The following is a 19452-nucleotide window of genomic DNA, read 5'->3' as shown; positions in this document are numbered from 1 at the left end:
GTCGGCTTTTAGTGAGGCTAATTATTACCCTTGTCTAATGGAGTGTAACCCACCTTTGTCAATATAAATGCGGAAATAACCTACCTACTTAAGGGGCCCACCAGATTCAAATGCGGAACGAACCTACCCATTTATGGCCCTAGGGTCATTATCTGCGGAACTAACCTACCACCGAAGGAAGGGCTTTCACGAGATTATCATCCAAACCCGCGAAAGGCACATAGAGGAAAAGAGCTTTAAATTGATACCCACTATGTCTATAAAAATAAATATTTTGGAATCGATTTGCTGTACACAAAAATCCAACAAATTATTTTAATAAAATAGATAGATTTGAAGAAACAATGACTACGGTCCATAAAAGAATGTCTTCTACAGGATCCAAAAGAAAATGATATGACTGAATAATTAATACCTAATTATAAATGGTAAAGATACTAAAACATATGCGGTGACCACTGTCTAGTACATATAATAAAACGGGTTTACAATAATAATTATTTATTACAGTGATTGTTTTTGTTGTGTTCGGGTGGTCTGGGTCTGCCACGCAATAATTAGCATATGAGAGCGAGTCAATGTCGCTGTCAATGCCGGCCGGCATATAGTGGAGGACTTGTGAGTTTGGGGCTAGAGTTCCGTCAAACCATTGTCTATATGGCACCTCTAAGTAATAACACAACAGTTGTAGAACACGTTGCTCGTTGATAGTTAAATGCAATAGAAAAAACAGGCAATGCTGCAGGATCCATGACGTCACACTAGTGGATAGATGTCATTGATAAATTGATTGCCATCGCCATTCCCATCTGTTTTAGGTAAATAAACAATCTGGTTGTTCGCAAGATTTTAATGGTAAGAGTTTAGTACAAATATCTACCACTGTGACGTAGTGCTGCGCTGCCCGTGCTGCAGCATCGCCTGTTTTTCTAGTTTGAATCAATAAAAAAAATTGCGTTTAGAACAATGTATGTTGGCAGCAGTTATGCTTGTTAATCTCAGTTTATGTGTACACATTTAATATTTGTATATCGTGTTTAATTTTTTTTTGCAATACTGAGCACTTAAAAACTTAGGAGAAAACTCACACCGTAAGGATATTGTAAAAACAATTCAGTGGAAAAGTACATTATCAAAAATTTCCCTAGAACAACACACTTATATGCCCTTATAACTTGAACACACCGTTTATAACTTGAACCGTAATAAACGGTATCAGCAATCTGACACATACTTTCTCCCGTTAGCTTGTCAACAATCCTTATAGATGACGGATGGAGTAACTATATGATATTTTTCGTGAGAAATCACAAAAGTTGCAATAACTTGAACCGTAATTTTTACAGCAGAGTTGTACAATTTTGTTTGAGGTTAAAAGGACCATAAACTTCCACTCAAAACTCAAACTTAGAAATGTTGACGATAACAATAAGCTACGTTCTCCATGATTACGTATAGTGAGAAAAGTAAAAATAAAAGTAGGCAGCTACCATTGGATATAATGTGTGTACACTTAGCCGCTTTATTTAGTAAGTGACACGTTTCTGTGTGTTAGGCCGGGGCCACACGACGCGGATCATCCGCGCGGACGGACCACGCGGATGATCCGCGTGGTCCGACAACACATTGAATCAAATGAGAGTGGCCACACGGGGCGATCCTAAGCCGCCTGGGCGGATTGTCCGCGCCATGTCGCGGATTGTCCGCGCGATCATAAGCCGCGTTGGAGGGGATGACACACGTAGTCTTATGAGAGTGGCCACACGATGCGGATTGTCCGCGCGGTTGGAGCTCATTTTCAAGCATTTTTAGTTGTTTTTTTTTTTAGTTTGTGCTTATGCGTTTCGGTTTATAGGTGTAAAATGTTTGATACAGACAAATCAATAGAACTTGTTAAAGACAATGTGGGATTTCTCATGTTGTACATTTCTCATGAGTATATCTTTCTTAGTTATATGCGGTCAAAGCAATTGAAGTAGCTCGTCAAACGATGCTATCTACATGCGATAGTAACAAAACAAAAAACTCCGAACTATGGTTTCGCATGTGCTCGTAAAAGGTTTGGAACACAAATGGTTTATCGGTTATGAAATGATGGACCCAATGATTTCGGTTTGCCTTGGGCTCTAGCTCACCACACACTATTAATGCACAAACTAACATACGTGTTTCTTCCATGACTACAACGAGAACGAGTGAATTAAACCATGTTAGAATCTCAGTACGTAGGCTGGGAAACCTCAACCGGAAGCGGTTCATCCGCTCCGTGTGGCCGGGACATCATCGCGCGGCTTATGATCGTACGATCATAAGCCGCGCGGACAATCCGCCACGTGTGGCCCCGGCCTTAGAATGCAAAGTAATTAAGAATGAAGATCAAAATATTCTCAGACAAGCGACCTTTTTATTATCAGGTGAGTACAATAACTACTTAGCTTTGTTATAGCCATGTTATAGCCGCGTTATAGCTATGTTATAAGCCATTTCGTCAATGTTAATTGCTTTTAGCTGGTATTGAGTAAAACACTGTTTTTAGGACAAGAAATTAGATTCCCCGAACTTTATTCAAATACTAACCGCTGGAACTCATTGGTAAAACAAAATATATTTATTTGTAACGAAAACTGTTTGCTCACTTACAAAATATAAATTAAATAAAGGGCCTGCATGATTTTAAAACTATCATACATATTGGCAGTAATAATACACATTATTCTTACGGGCGCAACTTATTTGGGCTAACATAATAGTTACACCTACGTAACACAACCCAAACAATAACTGAATAACAATAAACCAGTGTGTTTTGGTAAACAAATGCACCAACCACAATGGCCGATTGGCAGAATGCAAAAGGAAAATGGCATTCGCGATGAATAGGACTGATTGAGGGCACTAATGAGGCTATTGTACCACATAGACTGCCTCATAACCTCACAACTTGTCAATGAGTGAAGCCTCAAGCAATCTGGGAAATAACACTGAATAGTGAACATCTGTCACGGTCAGCGCCGACAAAATATAACTGACAGTTTAGTGGGAAACCTCTTTTGTAGAGGTTTTGTCAATATTTATAAAAGAATTGAGCGCGTCAAGGCCTTGCAAATAGTGTGTCTTGGAAATTTATATTTAGCTTAGTAATTTTTACACTTTACCGCTGAACACGTGTGTATTTATGAGTGTGAATGAAGGGTATAATTTAAGATCTTTTACACAGACAATCTTTTACCATATTCTCAAATCACAGACATCGGAGTAAGTAGGCGTAATTTTTCCCATGTCTATTGTACTATACAGTGATGAAGATTATCAAGACTTTAGGAGCACACATTACAGAGTGTGGTTGTATTTAGTTGAGCTAACCTAAATTTGAGTCCATTATTAGACACTAATAATGATTGTTTACTGAACTCACAACCTCTTAAGTACCGGTACCGTAAATTTCATTTAATTGTTTGAAAACGTATGATAGTTAGCAATAAAAATAATTGATTAATTATTCAATTTCAAGGAATAACCGTTTAATTTTGTTACAAACTATTGAATTTTAACACGAAGAAAACGTAGAAAAATTAAAGTCTCAAAGTCTTATAGAGTATGTAATCGTAAATTTATTTTATCCAATCTTACACTATATAGTAAAATTGAACTTATAAGACATATCGGTAGTTTTATTAATTGTTTGAAAACGTATGATAGTTAGCAATAAAAATAATTGATTAATTATTCAATTTCAAGGAATAACCGTTTAATTTTGTTACAAACTATTGAATTTTAACACGAAGAAAACGTAGAAAAATTAAAGTCTCAAAGTCTTATAGAGTATGTAATCGTAAATTTATTTTATCCAATCTTACACTATATAGTAAAATTGAACTTATAAGACATATCGGTAGTTTATGTTTATGAATTTAACTCATAACGTTAAAGTTTGGCTGTCCTTACCAGCTTGGCTAGGTCGTGTGATAAAAATAATAAATAAATAAAATAAAGAAAACTGTAGTTTACGGAAATGACCACATTGCTACAGCTGTAAACAGTACACAAACCAGCTCATTTACGCCCAAGAGCGGGAATGGATCATTACCGCTCGCCAATCAGCTGATTTCATTGTTGACGTTTCTACACCGATCACATGTTTTGGTTTAACATTGAAATGGAATGTATGCTTCTCAGTAATGTATTAATTGGTTAGTCACTCAGCTAACCTTCCCAAGAGGACGATCATTGAGTTGATTATACCCCGATTGTTCCTAGAAGTCTCACAAACATATGTATAAACAGTAATTATAATCAGCGTTTGCAATTAGTTCACTATCCAGAAGTGAGTTTGTCCCGGAGTTATAAAGTCCTCAATTACCGATTAAACTGTTTTCTGCATTCTGCAATGGACTGTTTCGTGCAATTCAAATTAGTTAATTTCAGACACGTGTTAGGGGGGGGGGGGTTGTAATACATAGGGAATGTTTTAGTAACAAAAGTATAGATTAAATGAATTTTTTGCTTCATGAATTGCCTTAAGCCTTATGTTTGCGATTGATTTAATATCTTTAATCTTTAGCATACAATTAATTGTAACACATGAATCCTTTTAACTCCTGGAATATTTTTGCGAGTATTCAATCAAAAGTTTGGACTTTGAGTTTGGGTAGACATATTCGTATTTGGCCCTCTGAACCCAAAAAGTGGGTTTGGAGGATATCTGTGTGTGTTGACATAGAACTACTGTGTATACCTGTGATTTGATTTTAATTGAATTTTGTATGTGGGTATTTTGGGTGGCTGCCAAATATCTGATATCTGATAGACTGTTCCTCAACAACAACTGTCCTCACTGTTTTTCACCGGTTTGGCGTAAAAGCTTAGCTGTAGTATCTAGATAACAGTTGCAACTAGACTGATTTTAACCGCGCGTATCACAACGTTGCAACTACTAATCCAAGGTATCCAGGGGGTTTTAAGTTTTTTTTTGACATTTTAAATGGTGATTTTCACATCAAATCTCTTAAAATAATAGAACAATCTGATTTTCACAAAAATTGCTCATAATATGTTGATTAAAAATCGTATTTCATAGTACTTAACTCCGAACAAACTCAGCCCCAAACGCTGTAAAATTACATCTCAAAAGTAAATACACTTTTTGTGATTTTACCCATAGCTACTACCACTGCTTACCCAATAAAATTAAATGTCAAGCTAATGGGAGAATGTATGTGTCAGTTTGCTGATACTTTTTATCATGACAAAATAGGCTTCCTTACCTTCGTAAATTTTATGTGCTGCAAGCATGCAACGAAACTAGCATTTTGCTAACGAGAATTAAAACTACAGACCAAGGTAAAAAAGTCTATTTACTCCTATCCTATATTCTGATGCGAGCTATGTCTGTTTGTCTATCTATCTGTCTGTAATATATATCTTGAAATCCAGCGGAAGGATTTCGATTAAATTTTGGAATTAAGGCGTGATTAAAAACGTGTTTGACAGGCACACTCAGGAAAATTGTATTTCACTACACAACTCGTTTGAAAATTTAAAAATTTAACATTGGCCTTTTGGGTTGCTAAGTAACTATGTTGGTTGATCAAAATAACAAGGAAAAAGGAAACAAAAGACTTGTGTTGTAACATGTGTTTATACCAGTACATCCACAGTACTAGCCAACTCTTAATACAGTACAAAGGGAAAATATCAGTTGTAACTTATTGAGCAAAGATTACTCAGAGGATTACTCGATTTAGGGGAAAATAGAGCAAGTGTTGATGAGTGTTTCGTGTTGGTGACGTTTGAGTGCACTGGCTCAATGTTTCACTCTTATTTAAGGGTAGATTTTACAATGCACTCTTTTTTATAGTTTATGTAATTTGGACAGCTGTATTCAGGAAAATTTCCATCATAATAAATTGAAATTCCACTGAAATGTTACTTTAATAATAAAAGCCAAAATTAGTTGTATATAATCGTGAGTTTCCTTTGTATTGCTTTTACAATCGAAATAAACTACACCGAGCCATGGATCGGTCCCCTGGTACTTAACTATAAAGTTAAGTATAAATACAATGCTGCGTATTTAACAAAAACAAAATACGACGTCTTTGATTTAGCAGTTTTAAAGAGATAAAACCTGCTTCCTATGATTGTTCATGTTTTTTGTGGGTACAAAGTAAAATAATGGAAATCTCAAATCTTTTACGATTCAGTAGTAAATTCACTTGTCTACTCAGAAATTTTAATTCAAGTAGTTAAAGTTGTTCAGGAAGACAAATTTTGTCGGAAAGTCTCCGTTGTAAAGATCGGTTTTATCAGGTGCCTCGCCCAGCAGTAAATGTCACCAATCTGCCACATTTTGTCTCTACAAGGTGAAGCAGTAAGGAACACTGTAAAAGGCAGTATTATCTAACAATTACCATTTACTATGGATACTGCAGTAGAATACATTATTTGGCCAACTGTTGCGGAAGCCTTATATTAGAAAACATAGTTGTATGATCTCTCTCAGAGCTTATCAACAATAACTTTTCTCTTAAACAGCTGATTGGAAGTTTGGGATTATTAACAGATGTCCAGCTACTGTTTCAAAATTAGGGTAAAGTGGTGGGGATGGAATTGCTTCCCCTACAAGTAGTAATACAATCTGGGGAGTGTTTCATAATAAATTACAAACTTATATTGCTAGTAAATCGGCTGATCGCCCAATATCTTATGGAAATTACAAGTTACAAGTTACAACTTGTAAATAATAAAGAACAAAACATTATTTTATAAAAACGGAACTTAAATAACATTAAAATATACTTCAGCTGGTCGTTACAGGTTTAAGGAGTATAATCTAACGGGTGTATTTAACAGAAAAATTAACTATATCGTCCAAAACCTTGGCCGTTGAGTATGTTACAGATACATTAATTGCAAAGAATTTGCATTTACAATTACTAATGCAAATCTATTGCAAAGATAGATTTTAAGATTTCATTAAGTATATTAAAATAAAAACTTGGCTTCACTCATTACTTCTGAAGTATTTATTGAATAGTTTATCCTTATATATATATTACGGGAAGGTTATTTCTACGAAACACTACTCCTCCGTTAATAATCATGGACGGATTTTTACAAAAAGTATTTTTTGTGTAGACATTTTTCACCAATTCCTGTAATTAAAAGTCCTCGGGCTTTGTCTTACAGGCCATCAAAATCCCAATGTATATCTTTTGAAGAAACGATTTTGTTTACTAACGATTATTTTGCACTAATTGCATACTAAAAACAGCTGTTCATAGTAAACACATGATACACGCAAGAGTGATTGATTACATGATCTTTGAGTTGACTCTTTTAAGTAATTGGAAATGATGACTGTTATTCGACGCCTGTAATACTTTACATTTGCTCGAATTCGAGCAACAGGTGTGCTAAATTTATATTGTTTGGCCTAAGATAAGTTTCAAACTAAAAGTTTATGTTACCTGTGTTTCTATGGGTATGGCACAAGGATTATAAATAAACCAAAACTGTTTCTTTCTGTGGTAAATGGAGCAAATTTTAATACTATTAATTAACGCTATGGTTGACCACCCTGGACTGTAAAGTCCGCCCTTTCCTTACAATTACATTATTAAAACTTGTCGACCTCACGCTAATTATAAAAAAAAATTAAAATAACAACGCCCTCTATAGCAAACCACCCTTGGTAACAAGTCGCATAAAAATGCCCTTGGTGTTGTACTACCACTTTTAGATGCTATTGAAAACCTCGATACCTACCTCACCTTGGTCTACCTTGATAACAAGTCTTATTTGAACAAGAGGGACTTATCAAGATTGTACTGTATTTGTCAATTCTTACGAACTAGAGGCCAACCCATTAGTATAGTACCAAGGAGTGTTTAAAATCGCCATCAGAAACGGACAAACCATAGAAGTGAGGGGAGCTCTAAGCGTAGCTAGTTCAGTTAAACTTTAGTTAACAGGTTCAGTTCATGACATCAATAACATGGTAATCGTGCAATCTCCACTAATCGAAGTTTAACCTCAAGTTGTAAGCTAACTTTGAGCTCCACAGACCGTCGCCCTGTTAGAATATCAAATAAACCTCCCAACAGTACACTCGCTGTTATTGCGATACGTTCCGTGAATTGCTCGAAATCGAGCATTAATTTATTTGTAAACGGATTCAACACTTTTTCATGAAATAATACTGAATATATATGTGAAAAATTAGTTGAGTACATAAGTAGTGAATATGAAAGTACAAGGCATAAAAATGAATCTACAGTATAATGCATTCCCTAAATAAATATCAGAATAAAATAATCTATCCGATATACTCTATGCAACAAGAATACAATTCAACGCAATAAATTCGATACAAGAGATAAAATACGCAAAGCAATGTTGGGAAACCCCTAGGACTCAATAAAATTTGAGAACAAATTAAAATGAACTTTTAAAGGTGATTCTATTCATCTTGAGACACAAGCAAAGACAAGGTACAACCAAACATACTAGTAACCAAATTTTACCTGCAGGCAATAAATATTACTATCCGATGGGTGTATGTTGTTGCTTACAAAATACCTTCCATTGAAGGAATAGTTATTTAAAGAAATCAACTAATAATTTTCACTAATTAATATCTGCGTCGGTTAACTGAGCCAGACAAACACTCAAGAGTACTCAGTGATAGAATCTAAATATGTTTATATAAGTAAATAATGCTATTTATATTCCCAAATGTGTCAGAACCAAACACTACGTGCCGTGTGGAATGTTATTGTGTTAAGTTTTCCCGATGATTAATATTGTTTTTTGCTGTGCGCAAATGTCGTCGAATAGCTAAAAACATGATTCGTTAATTATAAAACATGTTTTCCTTTACTTTCAAAGTAGATAATAACTTACACAGGAAAGTAAATTGCGCTTAAATATTCTTGCGATTGGATAAGGTACAAATTGGTTCTTTAATTGCCCTAATTAATAGGGCATTCATTCTTTGTGCCTATAACATTAGGTATATTTGTATAGTATTATATAGGGTGTCCCACGAAGGGGTTTAAACGTTTGATTTTATATTACGCGCCCATTCATGCACCGAACTTTTTGAAACTTTACACAGTTTACAAGGTAGGTTTTAAAAATATTCTGGAAAAATTTCAACTCCCTAACCTTAGTAGAAACAAAATGGCGGCATATTGAAAAAGTTACTTTAAAACATTAAAAAAGGTATTTTTGGTTTTATAAAATATTTTTATTGTTACTTTCCAGGGCAATATGACTTTAAAACAAGAAAAAATTAGAACATAGCCAAATGGAAAACTAAAAATTAATCAAATAACTAATAAATAATAATAATAAATAAATAACTAATAATAAATCATGGAAGTAGTTTTTATAGAAAGCACATTGGTAAATTTGTCAATAAGCCGCCATTTTGTTTCTACTAAGGTTAGGGAGTTGAAATTTTTCCAGAATATTTTTAGAACCTACTTTGTAAACTGTGTAAAGTTTAAAAAGGTTCGGTGCATGAATGGGCACGTAATAAAAAATCAAACGTTTAAACCCCTTCGTGGGACACCCGGTACTACTCCAATACGAGTTTTCATATACGTTTTGGTTTAATTTGGACAGATAAGTGAAACCGATACTCTTATAGTTTTAACGTGGTTCTCAAGGATAATAAGGCCTGGGGTTCAAACCCTGCCAATCACCAAATGCTTTTAGCTCCCTGATAAAGCAGTGACCTGGTGGCTCGGATCCCATCTCAATATCAGAAAAAAATATAAATTTAGGCTAAGAGAAAATAGATATATTTATTTTGAAAAACTACTTTTCACTAAAAGACATACAATATTAGTATTTTTAAGCTTATTTACCCTAACTTGAAAAACATTTACTTAAAAATTAGGATACAATAAAACCTTTAAATCTATACGTCACCTTGATAAGTCCTTAGAAAAACTAGGATAATCATAAAACCATTAAATCTGATTTAAAGGTGGCGTTTTCACCTTGATGAGTCCTTCAAAAACTAGGATAATCAAAAAAACTTTAAATCTAACCGTCAAACGTGATAAGTCCTTTAAAATGTGATACACTAAAAAGTATTAGTTCAGCATTTGGCATTTTGAAGAATTGGCGCCCAAAAAGAGAATAAAACCCGTCCTACACTAAGGTCGGCGACTCGCAGTTTTGGCCAAATCTCGCGAAAGGACGTTCAGTTATTTGATTTGCATATAATAAACCACTCTCCGAAGGTAACATCGATTAATAGCCTTGTGAAATAGTCATTCTAGATACTTAATACACTGAATAAAACATATATTGGTCGTATCTTTTCGTGTTTCATTTCAAATGTTGGTAAGTAAGAAAAGTTTGATAGTCAATGTCGTATTAGAGATTCGTTGAAAGAAAGATTTTGTTGAATAAAAATGTTAAAAATCTAAGAAAGATTCCTATGGTTTTTGTCCTAGACGCTAGACATGAGCCCGAGATTGTTTTTCACATTAGTTCAGGCTAGACCTAGGGGGTGCGGCATTATCACTTAGATGAAATCTATTAGTGATTTGGTGGGATTTGAACACGGGAACCCAGGAGGCAAAGTTCCGAGCTATACCTCTAGACCGGCTCGCTCCCAAGCTATGGGTGAAAATGTTTAATATAAAATTAATCTAAGGTAGGATAATTTGTCTTGTATATTTTAGTGGAATGTATTCTTCAATACATAGAGAAAGAGTTCTCTTTGCCTGACATAGGCTAGCATTTATTTTTTTAACAGGTGGTCTCATAAGGGGTCCAAACAATATAGTGAAGGTATTATACAACTACAAACTATTAGTAATTGGCGGGATTGGTCGATAGAAAGCCCAAGTTACTATAATATGAACTTTGTTAACCAGAATACTCAAATAATAAATCTATTAATATGCAAGCATGTTTCTTAAAAACCTTTTTTCTAAGCTTGTGTGCATCTAAGAGAAAATCTACGCATACTTTTAGAAAAATATTTTCCTGTAGACGTGCAGAATCCCTTTATAAATTAAAATAGGCTAAAAATAAGCACAAAAATGAATTAAAAATTTTTTTAATAAGTAAATTGGCCTAATGGGTTGCCATGCTGGTGACGAAATAACAACAAACAGAAACCAAAACAAATAGAATAAAATCGCATGAACATTACGTAATAAAAGTCTGTACATTACATATTTTTGGTCGAGCTTTCGACCACTGGATGACCTCTCGTATAAATAAATTTTCAATGAGTATCAAAATGCTTTATATTATAGTCAATAGTTTTCCAAAGTATTTTCTAAGACTATATTAATAGAAATCGAGTGGACATCTTCTTGATTAACCTAACCATCATAAATTATCCTTATTTTATACAGTCGCATAATATATGACTGTTTATTTTAGAGATCGGTGGCAGCCACCTTATATTCAGAAAGTCAATTACATTCTTGTTGTATAGCTAAAGCTAAAGCTATTATTTATTGCAGCAATGCCCCGTCCGGAAAACTTCTAAATTATCATTCACAAGGATGTAATTTAATTTTCCATAAAAATAAATCCATTACGTTATTTTTAGCTTTGTGAAACATATTATCAATGCTTATTCCCCAAAAAATTTACATTCTTTGTTAGGTGATTTCCATTTTAGTTTGAAATTGTACATTTGACAAACCAATAATTCGTCTACGAATTTTAAACGATTCCACTGGCTAGTTAGCCGAGTGGTTATAGTGGTCAACTTCGATCGTTCCTGAGAAGTCAGTGGCTTTTTGATGGTTCGAAACCGGACCCAGCTGTTCCTGACCATTGGGCTTTAAGTAATGATACTGGCTAGTGAAACAGCTGAGTCAGTAATAAAGCTACACAGATCATCTAATTCTATTCTACACTCACCCTTCACTCATATTTGGGTTAAAATACGCACCTAGGTGGCGTCTTCATCTCATTTATAATTGATAGTTTTCGTGAGTGAACTTGTTATATCATAGAACGAAATGAGTTTAATTAAATAAATATTTGGAAAGGGTTTTGAAAACCTGACAAATTTCCATCACTTTGAAAATTTCGAAAGTAAACACTAAGTTAGATATACCTCAAACCAAAACGGTGAACTATTAATATATGGTAAAAGAGCGGTGAAAATACAACTTTATCAAGTAATTCTGTAAGTGTTAACGTAAGCAACCTTGTGCGTGGCTAATCTAAATTATCCGCTATTTGTTTTGACGACGTGTTTAAAATAATAGCGTGTAATTTGCGTGAAACCATTAACGTTCACTTATAAACTTGTGTAGTGTAGTTAGGTTTAATAAACCAAACAATCAATTAAAATAGCCTACATTTGCTCTTGAAACTATAATGCTAATGATTTTTTAAAGCTATACAATATTTTTCCTTAGTGATTCAATGTTAGTTTTAAGGTGAGCTTTACAAGCCCAATACAAATTAAATGAAGTATTCGAGTAATAATGATGATAATTGTTATTGAGTTTAATCTATATAATGTAATAAGTTTTGAAACAGCTTTTAAATTAAATGACAACAGTATATAACATAACAATTAAATGACATCGTTTATAGTTTTAGGCTTTAACACGTTTAGGTGAAAAATGACTAAACAAGTGGTACATCTAGTCTGTCAATAAACAAAGCACTTTCTAAAGATTGTGCGACAATAACATGAAATTTATATCCTTTTGATTTGAGAAATTATCTACGACCCAACTGCGGTGTTGACAGTTTTTCTGCAATCTGTTTGGTATCAGGCATTTCAAAATGTATTGCTTTAAACAACTTAATTATTGAAAATTTTATTTAACAAATTATGTTGTTTCAATATACTGTTTTTAAACACCAATTATTCACATCCATGGGTAAGACCTTCATGTTTGTTAATAGCAATCTTGTAAGGAATAAAAAGTTAGTTTTATGTCTCCTATACCTGTAACGAAAACGTAACCCCGAAATATGCAATTTTAGAAAATAATGTATTTATAAATTGTTATTATTGTAATTTTAAGTTGAACACTAAAATACCTAAATAACCAGATTAATTTGCTAAGAAAGTAGGCTACAATGAAGTATTGACATTTCAGCATTATGATATAGTTGTAAAGTTGTGCAAGTACAGCAGAGTTTAACACCACACAGCTGTGCCTGCCTACACCTGGATAAACAAATGACGTGTACAATGTACACTAACATGGGTACAACTAACTATATGTACAACTAACGAGAATGTGGTGTTAGATATGTAGGCCGTATAAAAATACTGTTAAACCTAACCTACCAAGCTAGCGATCCTGTCCTGTATTGGGATACCCCCGCTGCAGCAAAACAGATTGTTAGTTTGGTTGTGAGTAGGAATTTGTACAGTAACACCTTCTTTAAAAAAAAATTATTTCTTAAATCATATTAAGTTATTTGATGCGTTTGATGCAATAATAGAGACGAATTATTATTTTAAACTTAAATTTAACGATCAGGTGAACTGTAAAAATTAGTTATAATAAAGTAGGTTAACTCATTGTATCCAGTTAAAAACTAAATTGTGTTTTTCATACAGCTCTCTTCCCCCCTTATTCCCCTACTTAATGGATAACGTAATCACTAAACATTATGCTTTGTATTAAAACAATTTCAGAGTACGATTGAAAAAAAAAACACATTTGGTAAATGCTCTTCTACGTATTTTGCGTCAATTAAATTTTAAATGTTTGGTTATACTGAAAGTTTAATTACAGCTATTCAATCTTCACCCAAATAACATACTTCATATGGTAATGTGTCTACGAATGAACTATAAGCTGAGTAATTCTACTGCATTACATGTGATTTTAAAATGACGGGGGATTCTTGTGCAAACTGGGCATTTTAATAGGGTGAAAAACTTGTTTCAAATATACAATAGTATTTACCTTGTCAAGATTATGTTTGTTTGGAACAGTTATTAGGTGACTACTACTACTACTACTACTATTAGGTTATACTACTAATATACAATACATTTGTTTATTTTCGATCTGCACTTTAAAGTACCTTACCTACCCCCATCAGATCACAGTTGGAAATAAGTAGACTAGTTAAAATGCATTTTCAATTTTCATTAACTGTTTTGTCACTTGTTTACAATCTTCCTGCCGTTAAACATTCCACTGAAGGAATCGCTGTTAAATTATAATTTACATTTAAACAATTGTAGAGAAAGTTGGTCAGCATAAATGGATCTTTTAAAATGGACTCTAGAAATAAATTAAACGTGAGGGATTTGAAGCCCTAAAGAAAATTACCTTTTTAATTACATTCGCAGGTGCGCTAGATAATAAGCTTTAAAATGACACATCAATCGTAAAAATCGGTTTAGTAGGATGGCTGAAAAAGGGATGTATCATAGAAACCCCTTATTGTATTACGTACATAGAATACGATAATTTGTAGGCTAATTAACAAGTTCAAGAGTGTATTAGTATTTACAACATATAATAAGGAAATTACTCATGCAACAATACTTTCGTTTGAAATTTAAAATACCCCCGCCGCAGCAAACCTGCCGACTAAGCGAATTTCTATTTGTCTGAATTGATTTTCAGTTAAATATATTTTAATAACATTAGGTTTAACGAGTACCTAGGTTTGCTGCTACAAGGAAACTAATAAAGTGTGTTTTTGAGTAAAATATTGATAGCTTAGTACAAAATAAATAAATTTGCCAAGTTTGATCAAAATATATCCATAAACAAGCAAACTACAACATTTGACAATATTCTCCATAAGAATAGCATGGGAATTTTAAATTTAATTTTTTTTTTAATTTTCTCCGTTACTAACAATCGAACAAAAATACTTTTATATACAAAATTATTTGTTTTTTTTAAGCTCTTTAAAAAGGTCTAAAGAGAAATCGGGAAATTTTGTGTTTTGAGGGTCAAAAGTGAGAAAAACCAATTTTTACCCCATAAAACCCCCCGTAAAGCCCCGTTCCCGTGGTCCGATCGTAAATTTTTACTTAAAAAATTAAGACGATTTAGATATGACTTTTTCGTCATTACTACTTTTAGTTATTAATGATGTCCTCCTGCTACATACGTTTTTATGATACAAAAAAAATAATGCTAGATTACAATGGTTGTTTTTGTCACCTTACACTCAATATATAAATCAAGCAGAACTGCTACGCCACTTAAATTCACACAATAATAAAAGTATACGAGTAAATAACAACAAACAAAACAAATGAAAGGGACAATCAATCAAGTAGACCTGTGCGTGAACTCCATTAGCTAAAGTTTAATTTTTAAAGCAATCAGCATCAATCAGCTAAGCCGGGCATTCATCAGTGTAGCCGCCAGCTGATTATCAGAATGCTGATTGGGAATCAGACTGGCCACTGTTAAATTACATGCAGGTCAGAACTGTATGAATAATTGACTGTATCTGTTACCTTGTTTATTCATGATTTAAAAAAGAACAATAGATAATGCAATAATGGACAATAATGCAAAAATGCAATAATGGATGTTTTTAAAAGGTTAAATCAGAAGTACTAATTTATAAATATACTAAGGTGGGCCCGTGCGCAAATAGCGCTTCTTAACGTTGCTCAAAAGTGTACGAGATTAATGCAATAGCCACTTAACCTCAATTGAAAAATTAACATAAAGACATCATCATATAAAAATAGAATAGTTGATTAAGACAATTATTACATTACTACTATTGATCAAAACATTAAGGATGTAGATTGTAGATCTATATAATAAAGAGTGATTTAATCATTTAGTGAATCAAGCTAAAATTATCGATAGAAGTTGCATATTTAAAATTAACTTTCATTATCAGATTCGTATTTTATTTATAAACTGACTTTGAAAAAATAAACTGAAGGTAACACGCTGTTAGACTACAATTCCATCATTAGTTATTTGGTGATACTTATTGGACCCTTGAAAGCTCCATCTAAAATAAATCAAAGGCTAGGAGGGGCAAAGCCCAGAGGAAATGATCTATTTAATTACAATTCGTATCTGCTCTAGATCACAAGCATTAAAATGACATCTTTATAGAAACAATCAGATAAGTAGGACAGATGAAAAGGGGTGTTAAAAATAATGATAAAGAAATGTTATAGAGAAAACAATAATTGCATTAGGTATATAGAAGAAAGTATTGATAGAAAAATAATCTTGGATCGGATGAAAACATTTCAAGGTGTGTTTATTGTTTATGTCAAACACCGTTTGCGTTGAGTTGGTTAAAGTAATTTCTTGTTTTTTGAATGCCTTTAAGATGCTTTTTTCGAGTAAGTGGAACGATATTTCTGTACTGCGTGTGCTATATATGGCACTACAATAAAAGAGTGAATAATTTTGCAGTTCATTCTAAAACATATAACAATTTAGTTGCCAAAAAACATACATTCATGCACGCGCCAGGATTCGCAATAGTTCACTGAATATCAAAAATCAATCAATAGTTCAATTCAAACTTAATCATATTTTAACCTATGTTTTTAATCACCTTCATCTACTGTGATTCTGGTACTGTATGTTTGAAATTATAATTTAATACGTTTAAACATTTTACGTTCAAACGTTTAATTTTTGTGACGTATCGTAGTGAGAACATGATTGCCAAAACAATAACATTAATATTGTCACAATGAAGAATTTTCAGATTTGCATAACCATGAGTGTAAATAATATAGTTTTATTATAATGAATAAGCAGTTTAGTTCACCTTACAAATATAATCTACCTAGCCTGATCGATTTAAAATAATTGCATTCTTAATTTTATCAGTGAGTTTATCTTGTATACAAGTTACTTATAATTGAATAGCTAAAATTATGTAGATATAGTAACACAGTGATGGGATTTCCATAGACAAATCGAGCAATCACACAAGCAACCTTCAATCCATCAATTCAGGCATTGTTTGTTTACATTGTGTTAGCATGCGTCTTCCACACACACGACTCGCAGACAAAGGTGCTAAACCTCCAGTAATATCTACGATTGCTTGGAGTTTTAAATTAATTTTGAACTGACAACAAACTGTGAAATGAATTAAACATAAAACCAATTCGTTGCTGGATGCACTAACAATTTTTATGCATACCCACAATTACTTAACTGCAAAATGAATATTGTTTAAGATCTCCCAGAATCATACCACAACTTGAATATGTTGGTTTTAGACAGTATTCAATCCAATCAAACATTATAAATGGTTTCGCACACACACTATCTTCGACTTACACAAACAAATTTTTAAACAAAAACTCAAAGAAATATTTTTTAATCCTAAAGACACAAGGAGAAACGTTATCAAGGAAAATGTCGAAAAGCACTCACTTGTTTTGTCTTCTGCAACAGCCGGTTGGGCGAGTGATAAACAGAAGATTGCGAGAGGCAAGAACCAAATCCCGCGAACCGTCATGGCGGAGCACAGAACACCGACTGTAGTGCCTAGGTTAGGACAAGTTGTTAGACCCCGCCTCAGCTAGGCTACATATGTGCCGCGGGCTTAACTGATAACACCACTCGAGAGTAAGGCAAAAAATTGAAGATTAATTTACTAAATTGGATAATTGTTAGGGATAATCATGAGATTTCCGGAAACCCGACGTTTCGAGAAATTTAAAATTCGCCTCGTCATCAGGCTCATTTACATGGGAGATCTGAAGCAACATCCAAGCCTCAGAGTAATAAAAATAATATACTTATAATTTTTGTTAGTTGATCAAGAGGCTCTTTTAACCTTGCATTTCCCCGTCCACATAGACCAAGTGTGTGGGACGTACTGAGTTAATTTTAAATTATATTAGACTGTCTAAGCTGTAAGGTTTAGTATGGTTAAAATATTTAATTGGGTGAACGAAGTTTAATATAAGGGGCAACTTAATCGTTTGAGTACAATCTTGAAGTGTACATACAAAATTATAAAGAAAGTTAACATTTAAAATTTTTTGTGCAATTGTTTAAAAAAGTAAACAAACTTGGGGCCAGGAGACGAAATGAAACTTACACTTTAAGCTCACGCTCACTTATTAATTTTTCTAATTAAATTTCAACTCCAAGTTTAGTGACATTTTGGGAGGTACGAACTCATATTGTCATCTAACGAACGTATGTTTTGCAAACGGACAGCAACTCGAAGATGGCATTACCATTGGGATAGCGTACCGCTGTGCTCGCTTGTGGAAGGCCAGGAATGATGCTGTGTCCTTGAACTGGGTCCAGGACCTGTAGGTTGAGAAGGTGTTGCGGCATTACGGCATTAGTGAACTTTCAATATTACCTGGAGCTTGTCTCAGAGTTAATGGCGTTCCTCCTCAATGCAGTGCATACCTGTTGATAATCATAATCATCTTTACTATAACACCTTCAGATTCACTTTAATATTCGCAATTTTATATAGTGACTTATAACTATTTATTTACCATTTTGAAAATATGTTTTCAAAACTCAAGAACTTATTTGTAAACGGTTTGTCTTCTATCGTTGACGCCAAATAGCAAACGGTGTACAAACTACACTAAAATACATGTAAGGGAACCATATAGTCAACATATGGCTCTCTAGGCTTCCTGGACCCTAAACATATGGAAACATCGAAACATGTATCAAATGTTACCATCTTTTTAGTCGAGAAATGTACTTGCCTTATCGAACGTCAAAGCAAATATCTCGCAGAAATCGTGCCTTGAGTTTTGTTTGGACAGAAACGGTTGGCAATCTCCCAGAAAACAGTTGTTGGATTTGTCCAGAGCACACTGTAACAGGTTCCTGTTCCTGGGCCTGTTTGGATGGAAACCTGCATTTCGATAACTAAATGATACAAGAGTTAGATGTCTCTCACTAGTCTATCTTTCAAGAATATAAGATGAAATAAATATGTGGAACGTTGTGAGGCCCAGAGTATAATGTGAAGGCGCGTCGAATCGACAATTTGCGTCATCTTCGTTCAGTAAAGCGTGACTAGGCAGATTGTTGGAGGCATCTGTTGGGTTCTGGCATTTACGCACTTATATATCATAAAAAGAGGTTTTGGCAATATAAATAATGCGAGAAAACATGTTATTTTGATGAAGCAAATAATGCTTTTATACAAAAAAAGTCTCAATGTGTTGGTTTGTTAGAATTTTTAATACATCTGATATGGAGATTACACTCAAAGGCACTTGAAGGTTTTTCGGCTATCCACTGATCAATTTTCATTTTTCATATCCCCATTATCTGCAATTCATATTACGTTATAAAGCTTTAAATTGATTAAACGATCCTACTCACTCCTCTATTTTCTCCTCTATCTGACACTCTTATTCTCCCTTATTTAATCAAAGATAAACTATAAGGGAGGACTTATGGGGGAGGGGGTTGTAAACCCTTAAACTAACGATATAATTAATTATGAACAACTGAAGTCCAGAGGTATGATGTT

General features: G+C 33.6%; 1 protein-coding gene across 2 annotated transcripts in view; it reads right to left on the bottom strand.

Moving 5' to 3' along the window:
• Positions 1-17475, bottom strand: part of LOC128989678 (sodium/potassium/calcium exchanger 3-like) — a 36744-nt gene extending 19269 nt beyond the window's left edge. For both annotated transcript variants that reach the window (XM_054411665.1, XM_054411666.1), the window contains exon 1: positions 17364-17475. In XM_054411665.1, coding sequence (XP_054267640.1) covers positions 17364-17448 — 85 coding nt within the window. In that variant the 5' untranslated portion in view covers positions 17449-17475. The remainder of the gene's footprint in view (positions 1-17363) is intronic.
• Between the last annotated feature and the right edge of the window lie 1977 nt (positions 17476-19452).

The sequence above is a fragment of the Macrosteles quadrilineatus genome, unplaced genomic scaffold (genome assembly GCF_028750875.1).
Source record: "Macrosteles quadrilineatus isolate MER2022 unplaced genomic scaffold, UCM_ALF_1.0 Scaffold_3__2_contigs__length_128488019, whole genome shotgun sequence".
In the NCBI taxonomy this organism is placed as follows: domain Eukaryota; kingdom Metazoa; phylum Arthropoda; class Insecta; order Hemiptera; family Cicadellidae; genus Macrosteles; species Macrosteles quadrilineatus.
The sequence above is the reverse complement of the archived record's forward strand: the minus strand, read 5'-3'. Positions and strand labels throughout refer to the sequence as shown.